The following is a 25,000-nucleotide window of genomic DNA, read 5'->3' as shown; positions in this document are numbered from 1 at the left end:
CAACATAAAGCAGTATACGCAGTATAAAGCAGTATAAAGCAACATAAAGCAGTATAAGCAGTATAAAGCAACATAAAGCAGTATAAGCAGTATATAGCAGTATAAAGCAACATGAAGCAGTATAAAGCAGTATAAAGCAACATAAAGCAGTATAAAGCAGTATAAGCAGTATAAAGCAACATGAAAGATTATAAGCAGTATAAAGCAGTATGAAGCAACATAAAGCAGTATAAAGCAGTATAAAGCAGTATAAAGCAACATGAAAGATTATAAGCAGTATAAAGCAGTATGAAGCAACATAAAGCAGTATAAAGCAGTATTAGCAGTATAAAGCAACATGAAGCAGTATAAAGCAGTATAAGCAGTATAAAGCAACATGAAAGAGTATAAGCAGTATAAGCAGTATAAAGCAACATAAAGCAGTATACACAGTATATAGCAACATAAAGCAACATGAAGCAGTAAAAGCAGTATAAAGCAGTATAAAGCAACATAAAGCAGTATAGAGCAGTATAAGCAGTATAAAGCAACATGAAAGAGTATAAGCAGTATAAAGCAGTATAAAGCAGTATAAAGCAACATGAAAGATTATAAGCAGTATAAAGCAGTATGAAGCAACATAAAGCAGTATAAAGCAGTATAAGCAGTATAAAGCAACATGAAGCAGTATAAGCAGTATAAAGCAACATAAAGTTGTATAAAGTAGGATAAGCAGTATAAAGCAACATAAAGCAGTATGAAGCAGTATAAGCAGTATAAAGCAGTATAAAGCAACATGAAGCAGTATAAGCAGTATAAAGCAACATAAAGCAACATAAAGCTACATAAAGCAACATAAAGCTACATAAAGCTACATAACGCAGTATAAGAAGTATAAAGCAACATAAATCAGTATAAGCAGTATAAAGCAGCATAAAGCAGTATAAGCAGTATAAAGCAACATAAAGCAGTATAAGCAGTATAAGCAGTATAAAGCAACATAAAGCAGTATAAGCAGTATAAGCAGTATAAGCAGTATAAAGCAACATAAAGCAGTATAAGCAGTATAAGCAGTATAAGCAGTATAAAGCAACATAAAGCAGTATAAGCAGTATAAGCAGTATAAAGCAACATAAAGCAGTATAAGCAGTATAAAGCAACATAAAGCAGTATAAGCAGTATAAAGCAACATAATGCAGTATAAAGCAACATAAAGCAGTATAAAGCAACATAAAGCAGTATAAAGTAACATAAAGCAGTATAAAGCAGTATAAAGCAGTATAAGCAGTATAAAGCAACATGAAAGAGTATAAGCAGTATAAGCAGTATAAGCAGTATAAAGCAGTATAGGCAGTATAGGCAGTATAAAGCAACATAAAGCAGTATAAAGCAACATAAAGCAGTATAAGCAGTATAAAGCAACATAAAGCAGTATACACAGTATATAGCAGTATAAAGCAACATGAAGCAGTAAAAGCAGTATAAAGCAACATAAAGCAACATAAAGCAGTATAAAGCAGTATAAAGCAACATAAAGCAGTATAAGCAGTATAAAGCAGCATAAAGCAACATAAAGCTACATAAAGCAGTATAAAGCAACATAAAGCAGTATAAGCAGTATGAAGAAGTATAAAGCAACATAAATCAGTATAAGAAGTATAAAGCTACATAAAGCAGTATAAGCAGTATAAAGCAGTATAAGCAGTATAAGCAGTATAAGCAGTATAAAGCAGTATAAGCAGTATAAAGCAACATAAAGCAGTATAAAGCAGTATAAGCAGTATAAAGCAGTATAAGCAGTATAAAGCAGTATAAGCAGTATAAAGCAGTATGAAGCAGTATAAGCAGTATAAAGCAACATGAAGCAGTATAAAACAACATAAAGCAGTATAAGCAGTATAAAGCAACATGAAAGATTATAAGCAGTATAAAGCAGTATGAAGCAACATAAAGCAGTATAAAGCAGTATAAAGCAGTATAAAGCAACATGAAAGATTATAAGCAGTATAAAGCAGTATGAAGCAACATAAAGCAGTATAAAGCAGTATAAGCAGTATAAAGCAACATGAAGCAGTATAAAGCAGTATAAGCAGTATAAAGCAACATGAAAGAGTATAAGCAGTATAAGCAGTATAAAGCAACATAAAGCAGTATACACAGTATATAGCAACATAAAGCAACATGAAGCAGTAAAAGCAGTATAAAGCAGTATAAAGCAACATAAAGCAACATAAAGCAGTATAAAGCAGTATAAGCAGTATAAAGCAACATGAAAGAGTATAAGCAGTATAAAGCAGTATAAAGCAGTATAAAGCAACATGAAAGATTATAAGCAGTATAAAGCAGTATGAAGCAACATAAAGCAGTATAAAGCAGTATAAGCAGTATAAAGCAACATGAAGCAGTATAAGCAGTATAAAGCAACATAAAGTTGTATAAAGTAGGATAAGCAGTATAAAGCAACATAAAGCAGTATGAAGCAGTATAAGCAGTATAAAGCAGTATAAAGCAACATGAAGCAGTATAAGCAGTATAAAGCAACATAAAGCAACATAAAGCTACATAAAGCAACATAAAGCTACATAAAGCTACATAACGCAGTATAAGAAGTATAAAGCAACATACATCAGTATAAGCAGTATAAAGCAGCATAAAGCAGTATAAGCAGTATAAAGCAACATAAAGCAGTATAAGCAGTATAAGCAGTATAAGCAGTATAAAGCAACATAAAGCAGTATAAGCAGTATAAGCAGTATAAAGCAACATAAAGCAGTATAAAGCAACATAAAGCAGTATAAGCAGTATAAGCAGTATAAGCAGTATAAAGCAACATAAAGCAGTATAAGCAGTATAAGCAGTATAAAGCAACATAAAGCAGTATAAGCAGTATAAAGCAACATAAAGCAGTATAAGCAGTATAAAGCAACATAATGCAGTATAAAGCAACATAAAGCAGTATAAAGCAACATAAAGCAGTATAAAGCAACATAAAGCAGTATAAAGCAGTATAAGCAGTATAAAGCAACATGAAAGAGTATAAGCAGTATAAGCAGTATAAGCAGTAAAAAGCAGTATAGGCAGTATAAAGCAACATAAAGCAGTATAAAGCAACATAAAGCAGTATAAGCAGTATAAAGCAACATAAAGCAGTATACACAGTATATAGCAGTATAAAGCAACATGAAGCAGTAAAAGCAGTATAAAGCAGTATAAAGCAACATAAAGCAACATAAAGCAGTATAAAGCAGTATAAAGCAACATAAAGCAGTATAAGCAGTATAAAGCAGCATAAAGCAACATAAAGCTACATAAAGCAGTATAAAGCAACATAAAGCAGTATAAGCAGTATGAAGAAGTATAAAGCAACATAAATCAGTATAAGAAGTATAAAGCTACATAAAGCAGTATAAGCAGTATAAAGCAGTATAAGCAGTATAAGCAGTATAAGCAGTATAAAGCAGTATAAGCAGTATAAAGCAACATAAAGCAGTATAAAGCAGTATAAGCAGTATAAGCAGTATAAGCAGTATAAAGCAGTATAAGCAGTATAAAGCAGTATAAGCAGTATAAAGCAGTATGAAGCAGTATAAGCAGTATAAAGCAGTATGAAGCAGTATAAGCAGTATAAAGCAACATGAAGCAGTATAAAGCAGTATAAAGCAACATAAAGCAGTATAAAGCAGTATAAGCAGTATAAAGCAACATGAAAGATTATAAGCAGTATAAAGCAGTATGAAGCAACATAAAGCAGTATAAAGCAGTATAAAGCAGTATAAAGCAACATGAAAGATTATAAGCAGTATAAAGCAGTATGAAGCAACATAAAGCAGTATAAAGCAGTATAAGCAGTATAAAGCAACATGAAGCAGTATAAAGCAGTATAAGCAGTATAAAGCAACATGAAAGAGTATAAGCAGTATAAGCAGTATAAAGCAACATAAAGCAGTATACACAGTATATAGCAACATAAAGCAACATGAAGCAGTAAAAGCAGTATAAAGCAGTATAAAGCAACATAAAGCAACATAAAGCAGTATAAAGCAGTATAATCAGTATAAAGCAACATGAAAGAGTATAAGCAGTATAAAGCAGTATAAAGCAGTATAAAGCAACATGAAAGATTATAAGCAGTATAAAGCAGTATGAAGCAACATAAAGCAGTATAAAGCAGTATAAGCAGTATAAAGCAACATGAAGCAGTATAAGCAGTATAAAGCAACATAAAGTTGTATAAAGTAGGATAAGCAGTATAAAGCAACATAAAGCAGTATGAAGCAGTATAAGCAGTATAAAGCAGTATAAAGCAACATGAAGCAGTATAAGCAGTATAAAGCAACATAAAGCAACATAAAGCTACATAAAGCTACATAAAGCTACATAACGCAGTATAAGAAGTATAAAGCAACATAAATCAGTATAAGCAGTATAAAGCAGCATAAAGCAGTATAAGCAGTATAAAGCAACATAATGCAGTATAAGCAGTATAAGCAGTATAAAGCAGTATAGGCAGTATAGGCAGTATAAAGCAACATAAAGCAGTATAAAGCAACATAAAGCAGTATAAGCAGTATAAAGCAACATAAAGCAGTATACACAGTATATAGCAGTATAAAGCAACATGAAGCAGTAAAAGCAGTATAAAGCAGTATAAAGCAACATAAAGCAACATAAAGCATAAAGCAGTATAAAGCAACATAAAGCAGTATAAGCAGTATAAAGCAGCATAAAGCAACATAAAGCTACATAAAGCAGTATAAAGCAACATAAAGCAGTATAAGCAGTATGAAGAAGTATAAAGCAATATAAATCAGTATAAGAAGTATAAAGCTACATAAAGCAGTATAAGCAGTATAAAGCAGTATAAGCAGTATAAGCAGTATAAGCAGTATAAAGCAGTATAAGCAGTATAAAGCAACATAAAGCAGTATAAAGCAGTATAAGCAGTATAAGCAGTATAAGCAGTATAAAGCAGTATAAGCAGTATAAAGCAGTATAAGCAGTATAAAGCAGTATGAAGCAGTATAAGCAGTATAAAGCAGTATGAAGCAGTATAAGCAGTATAAAGCAGTATAAGCAGTATAAAGCAGTATGAAGCAGTATAAGCAGTATGAAGCAGTATAAGCAGTATAAAGCAGTATAAAGCAGTATGAAGCAGTATGAAGCAGTATAAAGCAGTATAAAGCAGTATAAGGGGAGTAGAGCAGTCTTTACCTGGTGGGGCGACTCTGTCCTGGTAGGTGGGTTTGTAGTTACTAAGGGTTAGCAGCAGGGCCTGGATGGTACCAATGAAAATCCCAGCCAAGCATCCATAGAAGATCAAGTAGAACAACAAGATTTTAACTGCGGAGAAAAAGAGAAGGGGTTCATTACAAATGGACATATACTGTACATTAGTAGTAGATTATGTACATGTAGTTTATTAGCAGAGCACCGTGCATGGGTGGATGGGTGACGTAGATCTTGAGGAGACTGACAGTAACACTCCAGCGTTCCCCAACATCCTGATATAGATTCATCCTACCAGGCCCCTTGAACATTTTGTCTAAATTGATTCTAACTGGACATTCCAGTCTTAGAATACAGTGGGGAAGCTTTCAGGAAAGCTTCCCTCCCAGGGAGAAACTCTCCAGGACAACCACCATTAGACATTTGACTTGACAGGCTGCTGAATGGAAGACGTCTGGGTTTTACAGGCTGCTGAATGGAAGACGTCTGGGTTTTACAGGCTGCTGAATGGAAGACGTCTGGGTTTTACAGGCTGCTGAATGGAAGACGTCTGGGTTTTACAGGCTGCTGAATGGAAGACGTCTGGGTTTTACAGGCTGCTGAATGGAAGACGTCTGGGTTTTACAGGCTGCTGAATGGAAGACGTCTGGGTTTTACAGGCTGCTGAATGGAAGACGTCTGGGTTTTACAGGCTGCTGAATGGAAGACGTCTGGGTTTTACAGGCTGCTGAATGGAAGACGTCTGGGTTTTACAGGCTGCTGAATTGAAGACGTCTGAGTTTTACAGGCTGCTGAATTGAAGACGTCTGGGTTTTACAGGCTGCTGAATGGAAGACGTCTGGGTTTTACAGGCTGCTGAATGGAAGACGTCTGGGTTTTACAGGCTGCTGAATGGAAGACGTCTGGGTTTTACAGGCTGCTGAATGGAAGACGTCTGGGTTTTACAGGCTGCTGAATGGAAGACGTCTGGGTTTTACAGGCTGCTGAATGGAAGACGTCTGGGTTTTACAGGCTGCTGAATGGAAGACGTCTGAGTTTTACAGGCTGCTGAATGGAAGACGTCTGGGTTTTACAGGCTGCTGAATGGAAGACGTCTGGGTTTTACAGGCTGCTGAATGGAAGACGTCTGGGTTTTACAGGCTGCCGAATGGAAGACGTCTGGGTTTTACAGGCTGCTGAATGGAAGACGTCTGGGTTTTACAGGCTGCTGAATGGAAGACGTCTGGGTTTTACAGGCTGCTGAATGGAAGACGTCTGGGTTTTACAGGCTGCTGAATGGAAGACGTCTGGGTTTTACAGGCTGCCGAATGGAAGACGTCTGGGTTTTACAGGCTGCTGAATGGAAGACGTCTGGGTTTTACAGGCTGCTGAATGGAAGACGTCTGGGTTTTACAGGCTGCCGAATGGAAGACGTCTGGGTTTTACAGGCTGCTGAATGGAAGACGTCTGGGTTTTACAGGCTGCTGAATGGAAGACGTCTGGGTTTTACAGGCTGCTGAATGGCTAGCTATAATTCAAATAATAATGAAAATACACGAAAATCAAGTTTGATGTGATGTTCTCTAACCATAGATATTGCGTTATTATAGGGTTAGAGGGATATTTATTCAATCTAATCAAATCTAATTATTAAATCTAGGCCGTCATTGTAAATAAGAATTTGTTCTTAACTGACTTGCCTAGTTAAATAAAGGTTCATTATTATTATTATTTTTTTAAATATATATTTATAAACTCAGCAAAAAAATAAACGTCCCTTTTTCAGGACCCTGTCTTTCAAAGATAATTCGTAAAAATCCAAATAACTTCACAGATCTTCATTGTAAAGGGTTTAAACACTGTTTATCATGCTTGTTCAATGAACCATAAACAATTAATGAACATGCACCTGTGGAACGGTCGTAAAGACAATAACAGCTTACAGACGGTAGACAATTAAGGTCACAGTTAGGAAAACTTAGGACACTAAAAAGGCCTTTCTACTGACTCTGTAAAACACCAAAAGAAAAATGCCCAGGGTCCCTGCTCATCTGCGTGAATGTGCCTTAGACATGCTGCAAGGAGGCATGAGGACTGCAGATGTGGCCAGAGCAATAAATGGCAATGTCCGTACTGTGAGACGCCTAAGACAGCGCTACAGGGAGACAGGACAGCTGATTGTGGACTAATACAGCGCTACAGGGAGACAGGACAGCTGATTGTGGACAGCTGATTGTCCTCGCAGTGGCAGACCACGTGTAACAACACCTGCACAGGATCGGTACATCTGAACATCACACCTGCGGGACAGGTACAGGGTGGCAACGACAACTGCCCGAGTTACACCAGGAGCACACAATCCCTCCATCAGTGCTCAGACTGTCTGCAATAGGCTGAGAGAGGCTGGACTGAGGTCTTGTAGGCCTGTTGTAAGGCAGGTCCTCACCAGACATCACCGGCAACAACATCGTCTATGGGCTCAAACCCACCGTCGCTGGACCAGACAGGACCGGCACTGACTCACTGATGAGTCGCGGTTTTGTCTCACCAGGGGTGCTCGTCAGATTCGTGTTTATTGCCGAAGAAATGAGCGTTACACTGGGACCTGTTGGATCGGAGGGTGAGGGCTAGGGCCATTCCTCCAAGAAATGTCCGGGAACTTGCAGGTGCCTTGGTGGAAGAATGGAGTAATATCTCACAGCAAGAACTGGCAAATCTGTTGCAGTCCATGAGGAAGGGATGCACTGCAGTACTTAATGCAGCTGGTGGCCACACCAGATACTGACTGTTACTTTGATTTTGACCCCCCCTTTGTTCAGGGACACATTATTCCATTTCTGTTAGTCACATGTCTGTGGAACTTGTTCAGTTTATGTCTCAGTTGTTGAATCTTATGTTCATACAAGTATTTACACGTTAAGTTTGCTGAAAATAAACGCAGTTCACAGTGAAAGGATGTTTCTTTTTTTGCTGAGTTTATATATATATATATATATAGCTTTAACTTACTGTGTCCTCCTTTGCCACCAAGCTCAGTAATTAATGGACATGTCTAAAATAAGTAACTTTCCAAATGTCTGAAAAACAAACCATACATCTGCTTATCTAAACAAAACGTATGCTGTCATTACAAATGCTTATGATCCAATACGAGAAGGAATTCAACGATTTATTTCATTTCAAAAACAGTCTAAATCCCTGTAAGAGGCACAAGACTGTTAATCTTCCTGAAACTCAAGCTTTCTCTGAATTGACTGTAAACTTCAGGGCAACGTTTACCATGTATTTCATCCTTACTCTGCTGTTAATGCCAGGATAGAAACAGAGCCCGTTGATAGTACTAAACAACTTTACTTCCATACTAGAATACACTACCCTTCTAGAACACACTATCCTTCTAGAACACACTATCCTTCTAGAAAACACTATCCTTCTAGAACACACTATCCTTCTAGAACATACTATCCTTCTAGAAAACACTATCCTTCTAGAACACGCTATCCTTCTAGAACACACTATCCTTCTAGAACACACTATCCTTCTAGAAAACACTATCCTTCTAGAACACGCTATCCTTCTAGAACACACTATCCTTCTAGAACACACTATCCTTCTAGAACACACTATCCTTCTAGAACACACTATCCTTCTAGAAAACACTATCCTTCTAGAACACGCTATCCTTCTAGAACATACTATCCTTCTAGAACACACTACCCTACTCGAACACACTATTCTTCTAGAACACACTATCCTTCTAGAACACACTACCCTTCTAGAATACACTACCCTACTCGAACACACTATCCTTCTAGAACACACTATCCTTCTAGAACACACTACCCTTCTAGAATACACTACCCTACTAGAACACGCTACTAGACCATTTACATATTTTTCACATAGTCAGCTCGGAGATTCGAACCAGCAACCTTTCGATTACTGCCCAAATCATCTTAACTGCTAGGCTACGTGCATGTCCACACTTCACTACCCTACTAAAGTACACTTCCCCACACATATACTACTAAAGCATACTACACTACCTTTCTTTTCTTTTCCACTCCTCTACTCTAACTCTACACTTCTCTACTCTACCTCTACACTTCTCCACTCCTCTACTCTAACTCTACACTTCTCTACTCTAACTCTACACTTCTCTACTCTACCTCTACACTTCTCTACTCTAACTCTACACTTCTCTACTCTACCTCTACACTTCTCTACTCTACCTCTACACTTCTCTACTCTAACTCTACACTTCTCTACTCTAACTCTACACTTCTCTACTCTAACTCTACACTTCTCTACTCTAACTCTACACTTCTCTACTCTACCTCTACACTTCTCTACTCTACCTCTACACTTCTCCACTCCTCTACTCTACCTCTACACTTCTCTACTCTAACTCTACACTCCTCCACTCTAACTCTACACTTCTCTACTCTAACTCTACACTTCTCTACTCTAACTCTACACTTCTCTACTCTAACTCTACACTTCTCCACTCTAACTCTACACTTCTCTACTCTAACTCTACACTTCTCTACTCTAACTGTACACTTATCCACTCTAACTCTACACTTCTCTACTCTAACTCTACACTTCTCTACTCTACCTCTACACTTCTCCACTCCTCTACTCTAACTCTACACTTCTCTACTCTAACTCTACACTTCTCTACTCTAACTCTACACTTCTCCACTCTAACTCTACACTTCTCTACTCTAACTCTACACTTCTCTACTCTAACTCTACACTTCTCTACTCTAACTCTACACTTCTCTACTCTAACTCTACACTTCTCTACTCTAACTCTACACTTCTCCACTCCTCTACTCTAACTCTACACTTCTCTACTCTAACTCTACACTTCTCCACTCCTCCACTCTAACTCTACACTTCTCTACTCTAACTCTACACTTCTCCACTCCTCTACTCTAACTCTACACTTCTCTACTCTAACTCTACACTTCTCTACTCTACCTCTACACTTCTCTACTCTAACTCTACACTTCTCTACTCTAACTCTACACTTCTCCACTCCTCTACTCTAACTCTCCACTCCTCTACTCTAACTCTACACTTCTCTACTCTAACTCTACACTTCTCTACTCTAACTCTACACTTCTCTACTCTAACTCTACACTTCTCCACTCCTCTACTCTAACTCTCCACTCCTCTACTCTACCTCTACACTTCTCTACTCTAACTCTACACTTCTCTACTCTAACTCTACACTTCTCTACTCTAACTCTACACTTCTCTACTCTAACTCTACACTTCTCTACTCTACCTCTACACTTCTCTACTCTACCTCTACACTTCTCCACTCCTCTACTCTACCTCTACACTTCTCTACTCTAACTCTACACTCCTCCACTCTAACTCTACACTTCTCTACTCTAACTCTACACTTCTCTACTCTAACTCTACACTTCTCTACTCTAACTCTACACTTCTCCACTCTAACTCTACACTTCTCTACTCTAACTCTACACTTCTCTACTCTAACTGTACACTTATCCACTCTAACTCTACACTTCTCTACTCTAACTCTACACTTCTCTACTCTACCTCTACACTTCTCCACTCCTCTACTCTAACTCTACACTTCTCTACTCTAACTCTACACTTCTCTACTCTAACTCTACACTTCTCCACTCTAACTCTACACTTCTCTACTCTAACTCTCCACTTCTCTACTCTAACTCTACACTTCTCTACTCTAACTCTACACTTCTCTACTCTAACTCTACACTTCTCTACTCTAACTCTACACTTCTCCACTCCTCTACTCTAACTCTACACTTCTCTACTCTAACTCTACACTTCTCCACTCCTCCACTCTAACTCTACACTTCTCTACTCTAACTCTACACTTCTCCACTCCTCTACTCTAACTCTACACTTCTCTACTCTAACTCTACACTTCTCTACTCTACCTCTACACTTCTCTACTCTAACTCTACACTTCTCTACTCTAACTCTACACTTCTCCACTCCTCTACTCTAACTCTCCACTCCTCTACTCTAACTCTACACTTCTCTACTCTAACTCTACACTTCTCTACTCTAACTCTACACTTCTCTACTCTAACTCTACACTTCTCCACTCCTCTACTCTAACTCTCCACTCCTCTACTCTACCTCTACACTTCTCTACTCTAACTCTACACTTCTCTACTCTAACTCTACACTTCTCTACTCTACCTCTACACTTCTCCACTCCTCTACTCTACCTCTACACTTCTCTACTCTAACTCTACACTTCTCTACTCTAACTCTACACTTCTCTACTCTAACTCTACACTTCTCTACTCTACCTCTACACTTCTCTACTCTAACTCTACACTTCTCTACTCTAACTCTACACTTCACTACTCTACCTCTACACTTCTCCACTCCTCTACTCTAACTCTACACTTCTCTACTCTAACTCTACACTTCACTACTCTTAACTCTACACTTCTCTACTCTAACTCTACATACACTTTGTGTTGAACTGAATCTCATTGACCTCTCGCTAGGCGGTCTCTCGTGATGCAATAATAACGGAGGGCAACAACACTATCAGTCACTCTGGGTCTTTGTCAATGGTTACCAGTCCCGCTCCTCTGTCAGCCTCATTTACAAACATCCCTAAACTCACACCTCACCTGACCTCCCCTCCCCCACCACCAACACAGCCGGCAGGCAGGCAGAGACAGGTGTGGATAGACAAGCAGGCAGGCAGAGACAGGTGTGGCCAGAGAAGATAATTTATTTCCCTGCTTGTGAAGGTGACCGCCTGGCCTGTAGTAAATCAACCCATGTTTTCAGTAGTTAATAACTGTTTAGTCATGTAGAGGTGTAGATAACTACTGAAACTACTGTTTTTTAGGCATCAGATTTACCAAATTCTCACTTGAAACATCCTTTTTGTGTTTAATAGGATAAAAGACACATTCTGTCAACATCTGACTACAGAGTGATCTGTTCTGGCAATTTTTGTATTCTATGACATTTCATATTTAGGATATGATCATAGTTCACAAAGTAGTTTGGAGACAAAATATTATTTACTTAAGGGTAGCTTTAGCGTAGCTTACCTTCTTCCAGTGTGAAGTAATTAATCGCTTGGTAAACTAGATTTTCAGAGTAGCTTCTGCAACACTGATTACAACACAACCAGTGACTAAACAATGTACAGGAAAAAGCATTTCATATTGTGTTGTGTCAGCGTGTGAGAGAGAGAGAGAGCTGTAAAACAAATCACATTTAAGATGACTGTAGGCCAATTTAGTTTTTAACATTCAGTCTTTTTTACTTAACTCAGTTAAGTCAGTTAAGAACAAATTCCCTGGACAAACCTGCGCCGCACAATTGGGACTCCCAATCTCAGCCAGTTGTGATACAGCCTGGAATCGAACCAGGGTCTGTAGTGATGCCTCTAGCACTGAGATGCAGTGACTTAGACCGCTGCGACACTTGGGAACCCAAAGTCTATTCATTTATTATTCTCTCAACTCCATGCTTTTCTTCCACAGCCACAACCAGGGTGAACTGCTCACTGCGAATTACTTAACTCAGACCATTATCTCTGTCTCTCTTGTACAAGGTGAGCATTATCTCTGTCTCTCTTGTACAAGGTGAGCATTATCTCTGTCTCTCTTGTACAAGGTGAGCATTATCTCTGTATCTCTTGTACAAGGTGAGCATTATCTCTGTCTCTCTTGTACACGGTGAGCATTATCTCTGTCTCTCTTGTACAAGGTGAGCATTATCTCTGTCTCTCTTGTACAAGGTGAGCATTATCTCTGTCTCTCTTGTACAAGGTGAGCATTATCTCTGTCTCTCTTGTACAAGGTGAGCATTATCTCTGTCTCTCTTGTACAAGGTGAGCATTATCTCTGTCTCTCTTGTACAAGGTGAGCATGATCTCTGTCTCTCTTGTACAAGGTGAGCATTATCTCTGTCTCTCTTGTACAAGGTGAGCATTATCTCTGTCTCTCTTGTACAAGGTGAGCATTATCTCTGTCTCTCTTGTACAAGGTGAGCATTATCAAGTGTTAAACATCTACATTTTCTTTATAAATCCTACTGGTTGAATTGGCCAATAGGAGACTTGTTGAACACCTTCCTTGTGATAACCCTCTCGCTCTCTCAGCTTGGTCTATGTCCCTCCCCCAGAGCAGCAGGCGGGGAAGACAGACATGGCTTCCTGTTGTGAATGGACAACCCAGACATTTCTCAAGGCAGGCAGCACAGAGATTGAAGAGATGATCTGTATTGTACGTTTAATGCGTATTGTACGTTTAATGCGTATTGTACGTTTAATGCGTATTGCACGTTTAATGCGTATTGTACGTTTAATGTGTATTGTACGTTTAATGCGTATTGTACGTTTAATGCGTATTGTACGTTTAAGGCGTATTGTACGTTTAATGCGTATTGTACGTTTAAGGCGTATTGTACGTTTAATGCGTATTGTACGTTTAATGCGTATTGTACGTTTAATGCGTATTGTACGTTTAAGGCGTATTGTACGTTTAATGCGTATTGTACGTTTAATGCGTATTGCACGTTTAATGCGTATTGTACGTTTAATGCGTATTGTACGTTTAATGCGTATTGTACGTTTAATGCGTATTGTACGTTTAAGGCGTATTGTACGTTTAATGCGTATTGTACGTTTAAGGCGTATTGTACGTTTAATGCGTATTGTACGTTTAATGCGTATTGTACGTTTAATGTGTATTGTACGTTTAATGCGTATTGTACGTTTAATGCGTATTGTACGTTTAAGGCGTATTGTACGTTTAATGCGTATTGTACGTTTAAGGCGTATTGTACGTTTAATGCGTATTGTACGTTTAATGCGTATTGCACGTTTAATGTGTATTGTACGTTTAATGCGTATTGTACGTTTAATGCGTATTGTACGTTTAATGCGTATTGTACGTTTAATGCGTATTGTACGTTTAATGCGTATTGTACGTTTAATGCGTATTGTACGTTTAATGCGTATTGTACGTTTAAGGCGTATTGTACGTTTAATGCGTATTGCACGTTTAATGCGTATTGTACGTTTAATGCGTATTGTACGTTTAATGCGTATTGTACGTTTAATGCGTATTGCACGTTTAATGCGTATTGTACGTTTAATGCGTATTGCACGTTTAAGGCGTATTGTACGTTTAATGCGTATTGTACGTTTAATGCGTATTGCACGTTTAATGCGTATTGCACGTTTAATGCGTATTGTACGTTTAATGCGTATTGTACGTTTAATGTGTATTGTACGTTTAAGGCGTATTGTACGTTTAATGCGTATTGTACGTTTAATGCGTATTGCACGTTTAAGGCGTATTGTACGTTTAAGGCGTATTGCACGTTTAATGCGTTATGGTAAATAGGGGTATTACACTGTCATTGGTTACAAGTGTCACCAAATTACAGAACCGTTTCTTTGATGATGATCAATTGTGATTTGATGCAACAATGAGATGGTGCCATTCAGCCAGTCCAGTCAGAAACACTGTATATATGACTCTGAGACAGACTAGACGAAGGTTTATCCATGCGTCATAACCACACCGACGTGGTCATTCAGAGGGTCGCTTATGTAGACTATGCAAACACAGCGTTCACGCCAGAAAACCTTTTGACTTTCAAAACGTAGATCATTTAATGGATCTTCTGAATTCAATAAAAACCATTCCGAGATCAGCAACAGTTTCGAGAGATAAACCAGAACGTTTCAGTAACGAGCACTATTTGCGGTGGCAGGATTCAGGAAACTGACAACCGTTGTTCCTGTCACCCACTAGAGTTTGTCGTGTAAATCTGTATTTTTCTCCTATTGTGAAATCACACGGTAATAATCGCCCTTTCTGGAAACCTACAAAAGCAAACGGTCGGGTGTGTGAACTCGGGGATCTGAATGAGCTAATAAACAACAGACTGTTAGCAGAAACTTTTCCACGGGGCCCTAGAGAGGGAGCATGTTGGTCGTCAGCTTCCTCTTCCTATGTCGAAAAGGCGCCGAGATAAAAACGAAATGTTGATCAAAAACCACCTACCGAAACAAGTCTCCCGCTCGAATACCGAGCGAAACGGTAACAATGTAACGTCGATGGCACCGCGTCACAATGTGACGCTGACCGGGAGAGCAGGAAAGTCGCGTGTTGTTAAATCAATGCTCATTGTTCCCCACATTTACATTAGACTATCAGTCGGTCCAGAACAATGACAGCGGTCTCAGACTACAGGGACTGATCACCTTGACTAACCTTGAACTATGATGCCTATAAAACATGAAGTATTAGGATAAAACACCCCATTACCGAGGTTATGGATGTTCCCCTGTCATTTAGCACATCGTTTTGTTCAGAGAAACACACTAGTTCATATTCAACAACTTTATCATTTGTATCCAGGCTAACAATGTGACACCAGAAACAAGCATGCCATTTTGGCAGGACAACCCCCATGTTAGTTGCAATCCAACACTCCGGAATCGCACCATAGAATGTCAATTAGCTAGCTACGTCCTTCAAAATGACCTCTTTGGCAAATGACACCGAGAGAGCCTCTTGCTTTCAATAACGTATCGATCCGGTTTAGTCTAATAACGAATAGGGACATAATTCACGTTCACTGGACCTAAAAGTAGACAGTCCGCAATTTTTCGTTACGTTTATTGTAATCTTATCTCATCAATATGTTAGTTATTTTACAGATTAGTTTATAGCCTATTTCACAGTTAATTAATTGAATGTGTTTTTTTTTCGTGTACTTTTCCATTGAAAGTGAAAGTCACGATGCTACAAGTCAAATGCAACTGGTTCATTATTTTGTCAATCAACAAACGAGGGAAAGAGTCTGGAACCCTCCGTGTCGTTACCCTATTCAGAGGAATACACGGACACCTTCTGGAAACAACCGAGCTCAGACACTTATCATTCTTTATCCTCGAGTTAATAACCCCCCCCCCCCCCCCCACCCCCCAAAAAAAGTAGTTTATTACGGTTGTATGTACTTACACCAACTGCCACCCGTGCGTCCTAGAAATTCCTTCCTTTCCGAATTCCACAGAAAGCTCTTCCATCCACCGTCTCCATCTTTTTTTGCCGACATATTTCTTGCTTTTTAATTTCACTTTTCAATTAAGATGCTCTAATGGGCTTAGGAACCAGATTTCCCAAACTGTCCCCTGTACAGAATAGTAAAGGACAGCTTCGTACCCGGCTCTCCCTATTGTACCGCACACAATTTATCTCTTACGGTAACCGACTCCGCCCGCAAACTCTTGTAATAAGTTACCTACAAAGAGAAGGCGGGGAGGGCCAACTCTCTGGCAAATCACAAACAGTCATCGTTTTGCGTAAGAATCGTATGCAGGGGGGGGGGGGGGGGGGCGACTGCTATGTCCCCTGCCCCATGAAAAGAGGGTAGGCAGGCGGTTCAAAATGACATCGTGAGAACACAAATTGTAGAATTCTAAAACTACAATAGAATTCCAATTATATTGTGATGTCATAAGCACCGCGACATGCTATGATCATTCTTGGAGTTCTATTTTGACATCACGTGTTAAAAGTGTTTTTTTCTTTTCAGGAGGTAACTTTTTGGGCATTTATTTGACCAGGCTGGCACATTGGGGTTTAAAGACCTGATTTACAAGCGAGAGCTCTGACTTACATGGCTTTAGAAATCCTGGGAAATGGGCTGACATAGTGCTTTCAGAAAGTATTCATACCCCTTGACTTGTTCAAAATGTTGTTGTGTTACAGCCTGAATTCAAATTTGATTAAATATGCATTTTTTTTAAAACATCACCCTTCCATACACAATAGCCCATAATGACAAAGTGAAAACATGTTTTTGGAATTGTTTGCAAATTTATTGAAAATTAAATACAGAAATATCTCATTTACATAAGTATTCACACCCCTCAGTAAATGCATGTTAGAATTACCTTTGGCAGCGACTACAGCTGTGAGTCTTTCTGTGTACTTCTCTAAGAGCTTTGCACAACTGGATTGTACAATATTTGCACATTATTCTTTAAAACATTCTCCAAGCTCTGTTAAGTTGTTTTCTGTACATTGCTAGACAGCCATTTTCAAGTCTTGCTATATATTCTCAAACCGATTTAAATCAAAACTGTAACTACTCCACTCAGGAACAGTCAATGTCATCTTGGTAACCAACTCCAGTGTATATCTGGCCTTGTGTTTTGGATTGTTGTAAAAGCCTCTCTATGGCCAGGGCGTGACATATTCAATGTGTTTCTATGGGCTAATAGCAGTAAGGACAATGTGTTTCTATTGGCTAATAGCAGTAAGGACAATGTGTTTCTATTGGCTAATAGCAGTAAGGACAATGTGTTTCTATTGGCTAATAGCAGTAAGGCCAAATTCAAATCATTTAAAATGTATATTTTTGATACCTACAGCGGTTCTAAATATATAACCAATCTATATAACCAATCAATTGTCCTTCAGCCTGTACAATATGGCTTAAAATATCACCCCATTCGAACAGGGCATAACTGCCATGGCTATTATGAAAAATAATTTCTGATGACTGATCACTGGCATGAAAATGGTAGTTTATCCAGTACATTAGAACCACATCCTATAGGCCTGTAGCTGTAGGCCTGTAGCTGTAGGCCTGTAGCTTATACACAGCTGTCTATTTACCACCACAGACCGATGCTGGCACTAAGACCGCACTCAACGAGCTGTATACGGCCATAAGCAAACAGGAAAACTGCTCACCCAGATGAGGCTCTCCTAGTGGCCAGTGATTTTAATGCAGCGAAACTGAAATCCGTCTTACCTCATTTCTATCAGCATGTCACCTGTGCAACCAGAGGGAAAGCAACTCTAGATCACCTCTACTCTACCCACAGAGACACATATACAACTCTAGATCACCTCTACTCTACCCACAGAGACACATATACAACTCTAGATGACCTCTACTCTACACACAGAGACACATATACAACTCTAGATCACCTCTACTCTACCCACAGAGACACATATACAACTCTAGATGACCTCTACTCTACACACAGAGACACATATACAACTCTAGATCACCTCTACTCTACCCACAGAGACACATACAACTCTAGATGACCTCTACTCTACACACAGAGACACATATACAACTCTAGATCACCTCTACTCTACCCACAAAGACACATATACAACTCTAGATGACCTCTACTCTACACACAGAGACACACATACAACTCTAGATGACCTCTACTCTACATACAACTCTAGATGACTTCTACTCTACCCACACTATGGATTTGGAAGACAAGCTGGGGCCGTCTTAAGGCAATGTGAGTGGCTAAACCCAGGATTGAACCCGTGGTCCAGTCAATAACGGGGTTGTGCTTCCTGAGCCATGAGAATCCCAAAACAACCGGGACATGTGGAGATTCAATGAGGAGAAGCTGTATGGACTCACTGTGATTGCCTGACATCCGCATGTTAATGGGAACTGTGCTGTGCGTGACTCTGCCAAAGTAGCGACCGTCCAGTGCTCTAGCATCCATGGGAAGGGAGAGGAGTTGTGTGGGGATATCTAGCTCAGATACCAGGGTAGCATCCATAAAACGCTCATCTGCCCCAGAGGAACTGGCTCCCTGAGGAACCCCCCCTGCACCGACCAGCAGTGTGCCCTCTGCGGCCACAGATGGTGCAGGGAATGGGAACCCCAGAGGTGATGAGCACCCGGAGAGACTTAGACCGGTCATCCCACAGCAGGATAACAAAAAAGGGAGGACGAGCAATGGGAGTTAGAGAACTCCCAGTCTGGCCCACCAGCGTAGTCGTTCCTACTGATGAGCCTGGTCTTTTGACTGGGCAGGTGGTTATGTAATGCCCAGCAGCACCACAGTACAGACAAAAGTTGGAACTCACCCTTCGTGAACATTCCTTAGGCGATAATCTAGTTATGCCCAGTTGCTTAGGCTCCAGAGTAAACACGTCACCTGTCGCCGATGATTCCGGAGGGAACTCGGGTGGCTTCAACTCCTCTCGTACATGCAGATGTCGGGGACTTCCGGACTTCTTCGGAGGTGAGAAGGTAGCAGCGGATGAACGAGTGTGACCGAGACCTGACCTCCTTTCACTTCTGTGTTCCCGTTCACGTAGATGCCCATCAATCCTAATGCGTTCCCATCAATCCATCTCCGATCCACTTTTCAATTTCCATTTTTTTTGTCTTTGTCTTACACACCTGGTTTGAATCCCACAATTACGCGTTCATTATTTAACCCTCTGTTCCCCCATGTTTGTTTGTGAGTGATTGTTTCTAAGTAGGAAGGTCCGTTATTGTGGGCTCTGTTTTTGTATTGCATTTACAGTGCCTTGCGAAAGTATTCGGCCCCCTTGAACTTTGCGACCTTTTGCCACATTTCAGGCTTCAAACATAAAGATATAAAACTGTATTTTTTTGTGAAGAATCAACAACAAGTGGGACATAATCATGAAGTGGAACGACATTTATTGGATATTTCAAACTTTTTTAACAAATCAAAAACTGAAAAATTGGGCGTGCAAAATTATTTAGCCCCTTTACTTTCAGTGCAGCAAACTCTCTCCAGAAGTTCAGTGAGGATCTCTGAATGATCCAATGTTGACCTAAATGACTAATGATGATAAATACAATCCACCTGTGTGTAATCAAGTCTCCGTATAAATGCACCTGCACTGTGATAGTCTCAGAGGTCCGTTAAAAGCGCAGAGAGCATCATGAAGAACAAGGAACACACCAGGCAGGTCCGAGATACTGTTGTGAAGAAGTTTAAAGCTGGATTTGGATACAAAAAGATTTCCCAAGCTTTAAACATCCCAAGGAGCACTGTGCAAGCGATAATATTGAAATTGAAGGAGTATCAGACCACTGCAAATCTACCAAGACCTGGACGTCCCTCTAAACTTTCAGCTCATACAAGGAGAAGACTGATCAGAGATGCAGCCAAGAGGCCCATGATCACTCTGGATGAACTGCAGAGATCTACAGCTGAGGTGGGAGACTCTGTCCATAGGACAACAATCAGTCGTATATTGCACAAATCTGGCCTTTATGGAAGAGTGGCAAGAAGAAAGCCATTTCTTAAAGATATCCATAAAAAGTGTTGTTGAAAGTTTGCCACAAGCCACCTGGGAGACACACCAAACATGTGGAAGAAGGTGCTCTGGTCAGATGAAACCAAAATTGAACTTTTTGGCAACAATGCAAGACGTTATGTTTGGCGTAAAAGCAACACAGCTCATCACCCTGAACACACCATCCCCACTGTCAAACATGGTGGTGGCAGAATCATGGTTTGGGCCTGCTTTTCTTCAGCAGGGACAGGGAAGATGGTTCAAATTGATGGGAAGATGGATGGAGCCAAATACAGGACCATTCTGGAAGAAAACCTGATGGAGTCTGCAAAAGACCTGAGACTGGGACGGAGATTTGTCTTCCAACAAGACAATGATCCAAAACATAAAGCAAAATCTACAATGGAATGGTTCAAAAATAAACATATCCAGGTGTTAGAATGGCCAAGTCAAAGTCCAGACCTGAATCCAATCGAGAATCTGTGGAAAGAACTGAAAACTGCTGTTCACAAATGCTCTCCATCCAACCTCACTGAGCTCGAGCTGTTTTGCAAGGAGGAATGGGAAAAAATGTCAGTCTCTCGATGTGCAAAACTGATAGAGACATACCCCAAGCAACTTACAGCTGTAATCGCAGCAAAAGGTGGTGCTACAAAGTATTAACTTAAGGGGGCTGAATAATTTTGCACGCCCAATTTTTCAGTTTTTGATTTGTTAAAAAAGTTTGAAATATCCAATAAATGTCGTTCCACTTCATGATTGTGTCCCACTTGTTATTGATTCTTCATAAAAAAATACAGTTTTATATCTTTATGTTTGAAGCCTGAAATGTGGCAAAAGGTCGCAAAGTTCAAGGGGGCCGAATACTTTCGCAAGGCACTGTATATTATGTTGAGTAAAATAAGTGTATTTACTCATATCTGCTGTCCTGCGCCTGACTCCTATACACCAGCTACACACAGACCTCCTGACAGAATCACTCACCTGAAAGAATGGAGTCAGCAGGAGCAGACGCCCTCCCTTCAGAGATAGAGGAGCGCGTCCAGCAGCACGCGACCATGTTGCAACATCTGGGCACCGCCATGGATCGCGTGCTGCAGACGATGGATCGTTGGGAGAGAGGAGGAGGTCGTCCAGCGCCTCCACCAGCCCCACTACAGCAGGTCCCACTGTCCACACCTCTTTCACCCGGTTCCAGCGGGGTCTGACTCGCGCTCCCGAGGGAGTATGATGGGACGGCTGCCGGATGCCAGGCGTTTCTACTACAGCTGGAACTCTACCTGGTGACCGTCCACCCAGCTCCTTCGGGACGTGAGAGTGTGTCCGCCCTCGTCTCCTGCCTCTCCGGCAAAGCCCTGGAGTGGGCCAACGCCGTATGGAGTGAGGGAGACGTGGCGTTGGACCATTACACAGAGTTCACCCGCCGCTGAACGACTGTTCCACCTAAGGTAGGGGACGAGGAGCGCACAGGATTTTGCATGGGACTTCCGGACCCTGGCTGCCAGCGCGGGATGGAACGACAGGGCCCTGATCGATCACTACCGGTGCAGTCTACGCGTGGACGTACGTCGGGAGTTGGCCTGCCGAGACACCACCATCACATTGGACCAGCTGGTGGACATGTCCATCCGGCTGGACATCCTGCTGACTGCCCGCAGACGTCCGGATCGGGACCTGTCAGTTCCATCCCCCAGCACCTCCGCACCGACGCCCATGGAGCTGGGAGATGCTGCGCTTAGGGCGACCAGAGGAGGGGCCATTCCCTGCACCATCTGTGGCCGCAGAGGGCACACTGCTGGTCGGTGCAGGGGGGGTTCCTCAGGGAGTCGAGGCAGCAGGCAGGGCACTATCGTGTCACCAAAGGTGAGTCGGCACCAGGCTCACCCAGAGCCCCCTGTTGCTCACATGTATGTGTTTATTTCATTTCCTGAGTTTTCCCCTCATTCCCAGCATAAGGTGCTCGTAGATTCAGGAGCAGCTGGGAATTTTATTGACAGTTCATTTGCCCTTAGTTTAGGGATCCCCCTTGTTCCTGTGAATATGCCCTTCCCTGTGCACGCCCTAGATAGTCGGCCATTAGGGTCAGGGCTGATTAGGGAGGCCACCGCTCCACTTGACATGGTTACGCAGGAGAGAATCAGTCTCTTCCTTATTGACTCTCCTGCGTTTCCTGTGGTGCTGGGCCTACCCTGGTTGGCCTGTCACAACCCCACTATTTAGTGGCAACAGAGGGCTCTCAAGGGGTGGTCACGAGAGTGCTCAGGGAGGTGTGTGGGGGTTTCCATCGGTGCGACTACGGTGGAAAGTCCAGACCAGGTCTCCACCGTGTGCATTCCCCCTGAATATGCCGATTTGGCTCTTTCCTTCTGTAAGAAGAGGGCGACTAAATGACCACCTCATCGACGGGGGGATTGTGTGATAAATCTCCTGGTAGACTCAGCACTTCCCAGGAGTCAAGTGTATCCTCTGTCACAGGAGGAGACAGTGGCTATGGAAACATGTCTCAGAATCCCTGGAGCAGGGATACATTCGGCCCTCCACTTCACCTGCCTCCTCAAGTTTATTTTGTGTGAAGAAGAAGGATGGAGGTCTGCGCCTGTGTATTGACTATTGAGGGATCAATCAGATCACTGTGAGGTACAGCTACCAGCTGCCTCTCATCGCCAGTGCGATTGAGTCAATGCGCTTCTTCACAATATTGGATCTCAGGAGCGCTTACCACCTGGTGCGTATCCGGGAGGGGGACGAGTGGAAGACGGCATTTAGTACCACTAACTAAACTTTAGGGCACTATGAGTACCTCGTCATGCCGTACAGGTTGATGAATGCCCCATCAGTCTTCCAGGCCTTTGTTGATGAGATTTTCCGGGACATGCACGGGCAGGGTGTAGTGGTGTATATCGACAACATTCTGATATTCTCCGCTAAACACGCCGAGCATGTGTCCCTGGTACGCAGGGTGCTTGGTTGACTGTTGGAGCATGACCTGTACGTCAAGGCTGAGAAATGTCTGTTCTTCCAACAGTCCGTCTCCTTCCTAGGGTACCGCATTTCCACATCAGGGGTGGAGATGGAGAGTAACCGCAATTCAGCCGTGTGTAATTGACCGACTCCCACCACGGTTAAGGAAGTGCAGCGGTTTCTAGGGTTTGCCAACTACTCCCGGAGGTTTATCTGGGGTTTTGGGCAGGTAGCAGCTCCCATTACCTCACTGCTGAAGGGGGGACCGGTGCAGCTGCAGTGGTCAGCTGGGGCGGACAGGGTTTTTAGTCACCTGAGAGCTCTGTTTAACTCGGCTCCCATGCTGGCTCATCCGGATCCGTCTTTGGCGTTCATAGTGGAGGTGGATGCGTCCGAGGCTGGGATAGGAGCGGTGCTCTCTCAGCGCTCGGGTACGCCACCAAATCTCCGCCCCTGTGCTTACCTTTCGAAGGAGCTCAGCCCGGCGGCCCGGCGGAGCGAAACTATGATGTGGGGGACCGGGAGTTGTTGGCTGTTGTCAAGGCTTTGAAGGCATGGAGACATTGGCTTGAGGGGGCTAAACACCCTTTTCTCATCTGGACTGACCACCACAATCTAGAGTACATCCGGGCGGCGGGGAGACTGAACCCTCGCCAGGCAAGGGCCATGTTCTTTACCCATTTTGTTTTCACCCTATCCTACAGACCAGGTTCCCAGAACGCTAAGGCAGACGCACTGTCCCGGATGTATGACAGAGAGGAGCGGCCCATGGCCCTGTTTACACACGTTTTCAGGCAGTACGGGGTGCCTGAGGACATAGTATCTGATCGAGGTCCCCAGTTCACGTCCAGGGTCTGGAGGGCGTTCATGGAACCTCTGGGGGTCTCGGTCAGCCTTACCTCGGGTTTTCACCCCGAGAGTAACAGGTGTCGTGGAGGATCGTTACAAAATATAACACTTACAAGAACCTATGAATTCAATATAGGCTTTTAATACAAACATATCAGAAGCCTAGATAGTCCGCGGAACACACCCCTTCCCAGAGCACTGGCTCTGTATTTATACACACACAGTATATGAGTCCATTCCATATGTTAATGGAGTTACTTCCCTTAGGTCACCGGCCACCATTATCTTTCAGTCCAGGCTTCCTCCATGTTCATGCCTAATAACGCCTGTATCCGCTCTTGATTAGATTACAATGGTGGCAGGACCATCTCGTGTCCTAAAATTAATATATGTCTATCTTACCCTAAGCACTTATGGCCTTTACCCTAAGCACTTATGGCCTTTACCCTAAGCACTTATGTTTGTTCCTCTCTATCTAATCTTTATAATGGTGTCCTGCTCTTTCCACAATAGATAATGTATTTAAGTGTCACCTCCTCTTTGCCCTAAGCCTTTATGCACAGTAAAGCACGTATGGCTTCGGCCATTACACTTATGTCTGTTTAATCTTTGGTTTCCTGTCCGCTTTCTGTTTGTGGTCTAATGTACACCTATCTTTGCTCAATAGTGTCATGTCTGTCTGTATATGTAACAATAACTACAACACGGGCAGGTGGAGAGAGTGAACCAGGATGTGGGTAGGTATCTGAGGTCTTATTGCCAGGACCAGCCGAGGGAGTGGGCGGCGTTCGTGCCCTGGGCAGAGATGGGCAGAGATGGCCCAGAACTCGCTCCGCCACTCCTCCACTCCAGTGCGTACTGGGGTACCAGCCGGTTTTGGCGCCTTG

At 41.8% G+C, this 25,000-nt stretch overlaps 1 protein-coding gene across 1 annotated transcript in view; it reads right to left on the bottom strand.

Moving 5' to 3' along the window:
- The window catches only part of LOC139409591 (sodium/potassium-transporting ATPase subunit beta-233-like), a 29,458-nt gene extending 12,937 nt beyond the window's left edge, over window positions 1-16,521 (bottom strand). Inside the window, exons 1-2 of the mRNA XM_071154979.1 lie at window positions 16,212-16,521; window positions 5,191-5,319 (exon numbers count right to left, since the gene is read on the bottom strand). Of these exons, the coding sequence (XP_071011080.1) occupies window positions 5,191-5,319; window positions 16,212-16,305 (223 nt within the window). The 5' untranslated portion in view covers window positions 16,306-16,521. The remainder of the gene's footprint in view (window positions 1-5,190; window positions 5,320-16,211) is intronic.
- Between the last annotated feature and the right edge of the window lie 8,479 nt (window positions 16,522-25,000).

The sequence above is a fragment of the Oncorhynchus clarkii genome, chromosome 5 (assembly GCF_045791955.1).
Source record: "Oncorhynchus clarkii lewisi isolate Uvic-CL-2024 chromosome 5, UVic_Ocla_1.0, whole genome shotgun sequence".
In the NCBI taxonomy this organism is placed as follows: Eukaryota; Metazoa; Chordata; class Actinopteri; order Salmoniformes; family Salmonidae; genus Oncorhynchus; species Oncorhynchus clarkii.
The sequence above is the reverse complement of the archived record's forward strand: the minus strand, read 5'-3'. Positions and strand labels throughout refer to the sequence as shown.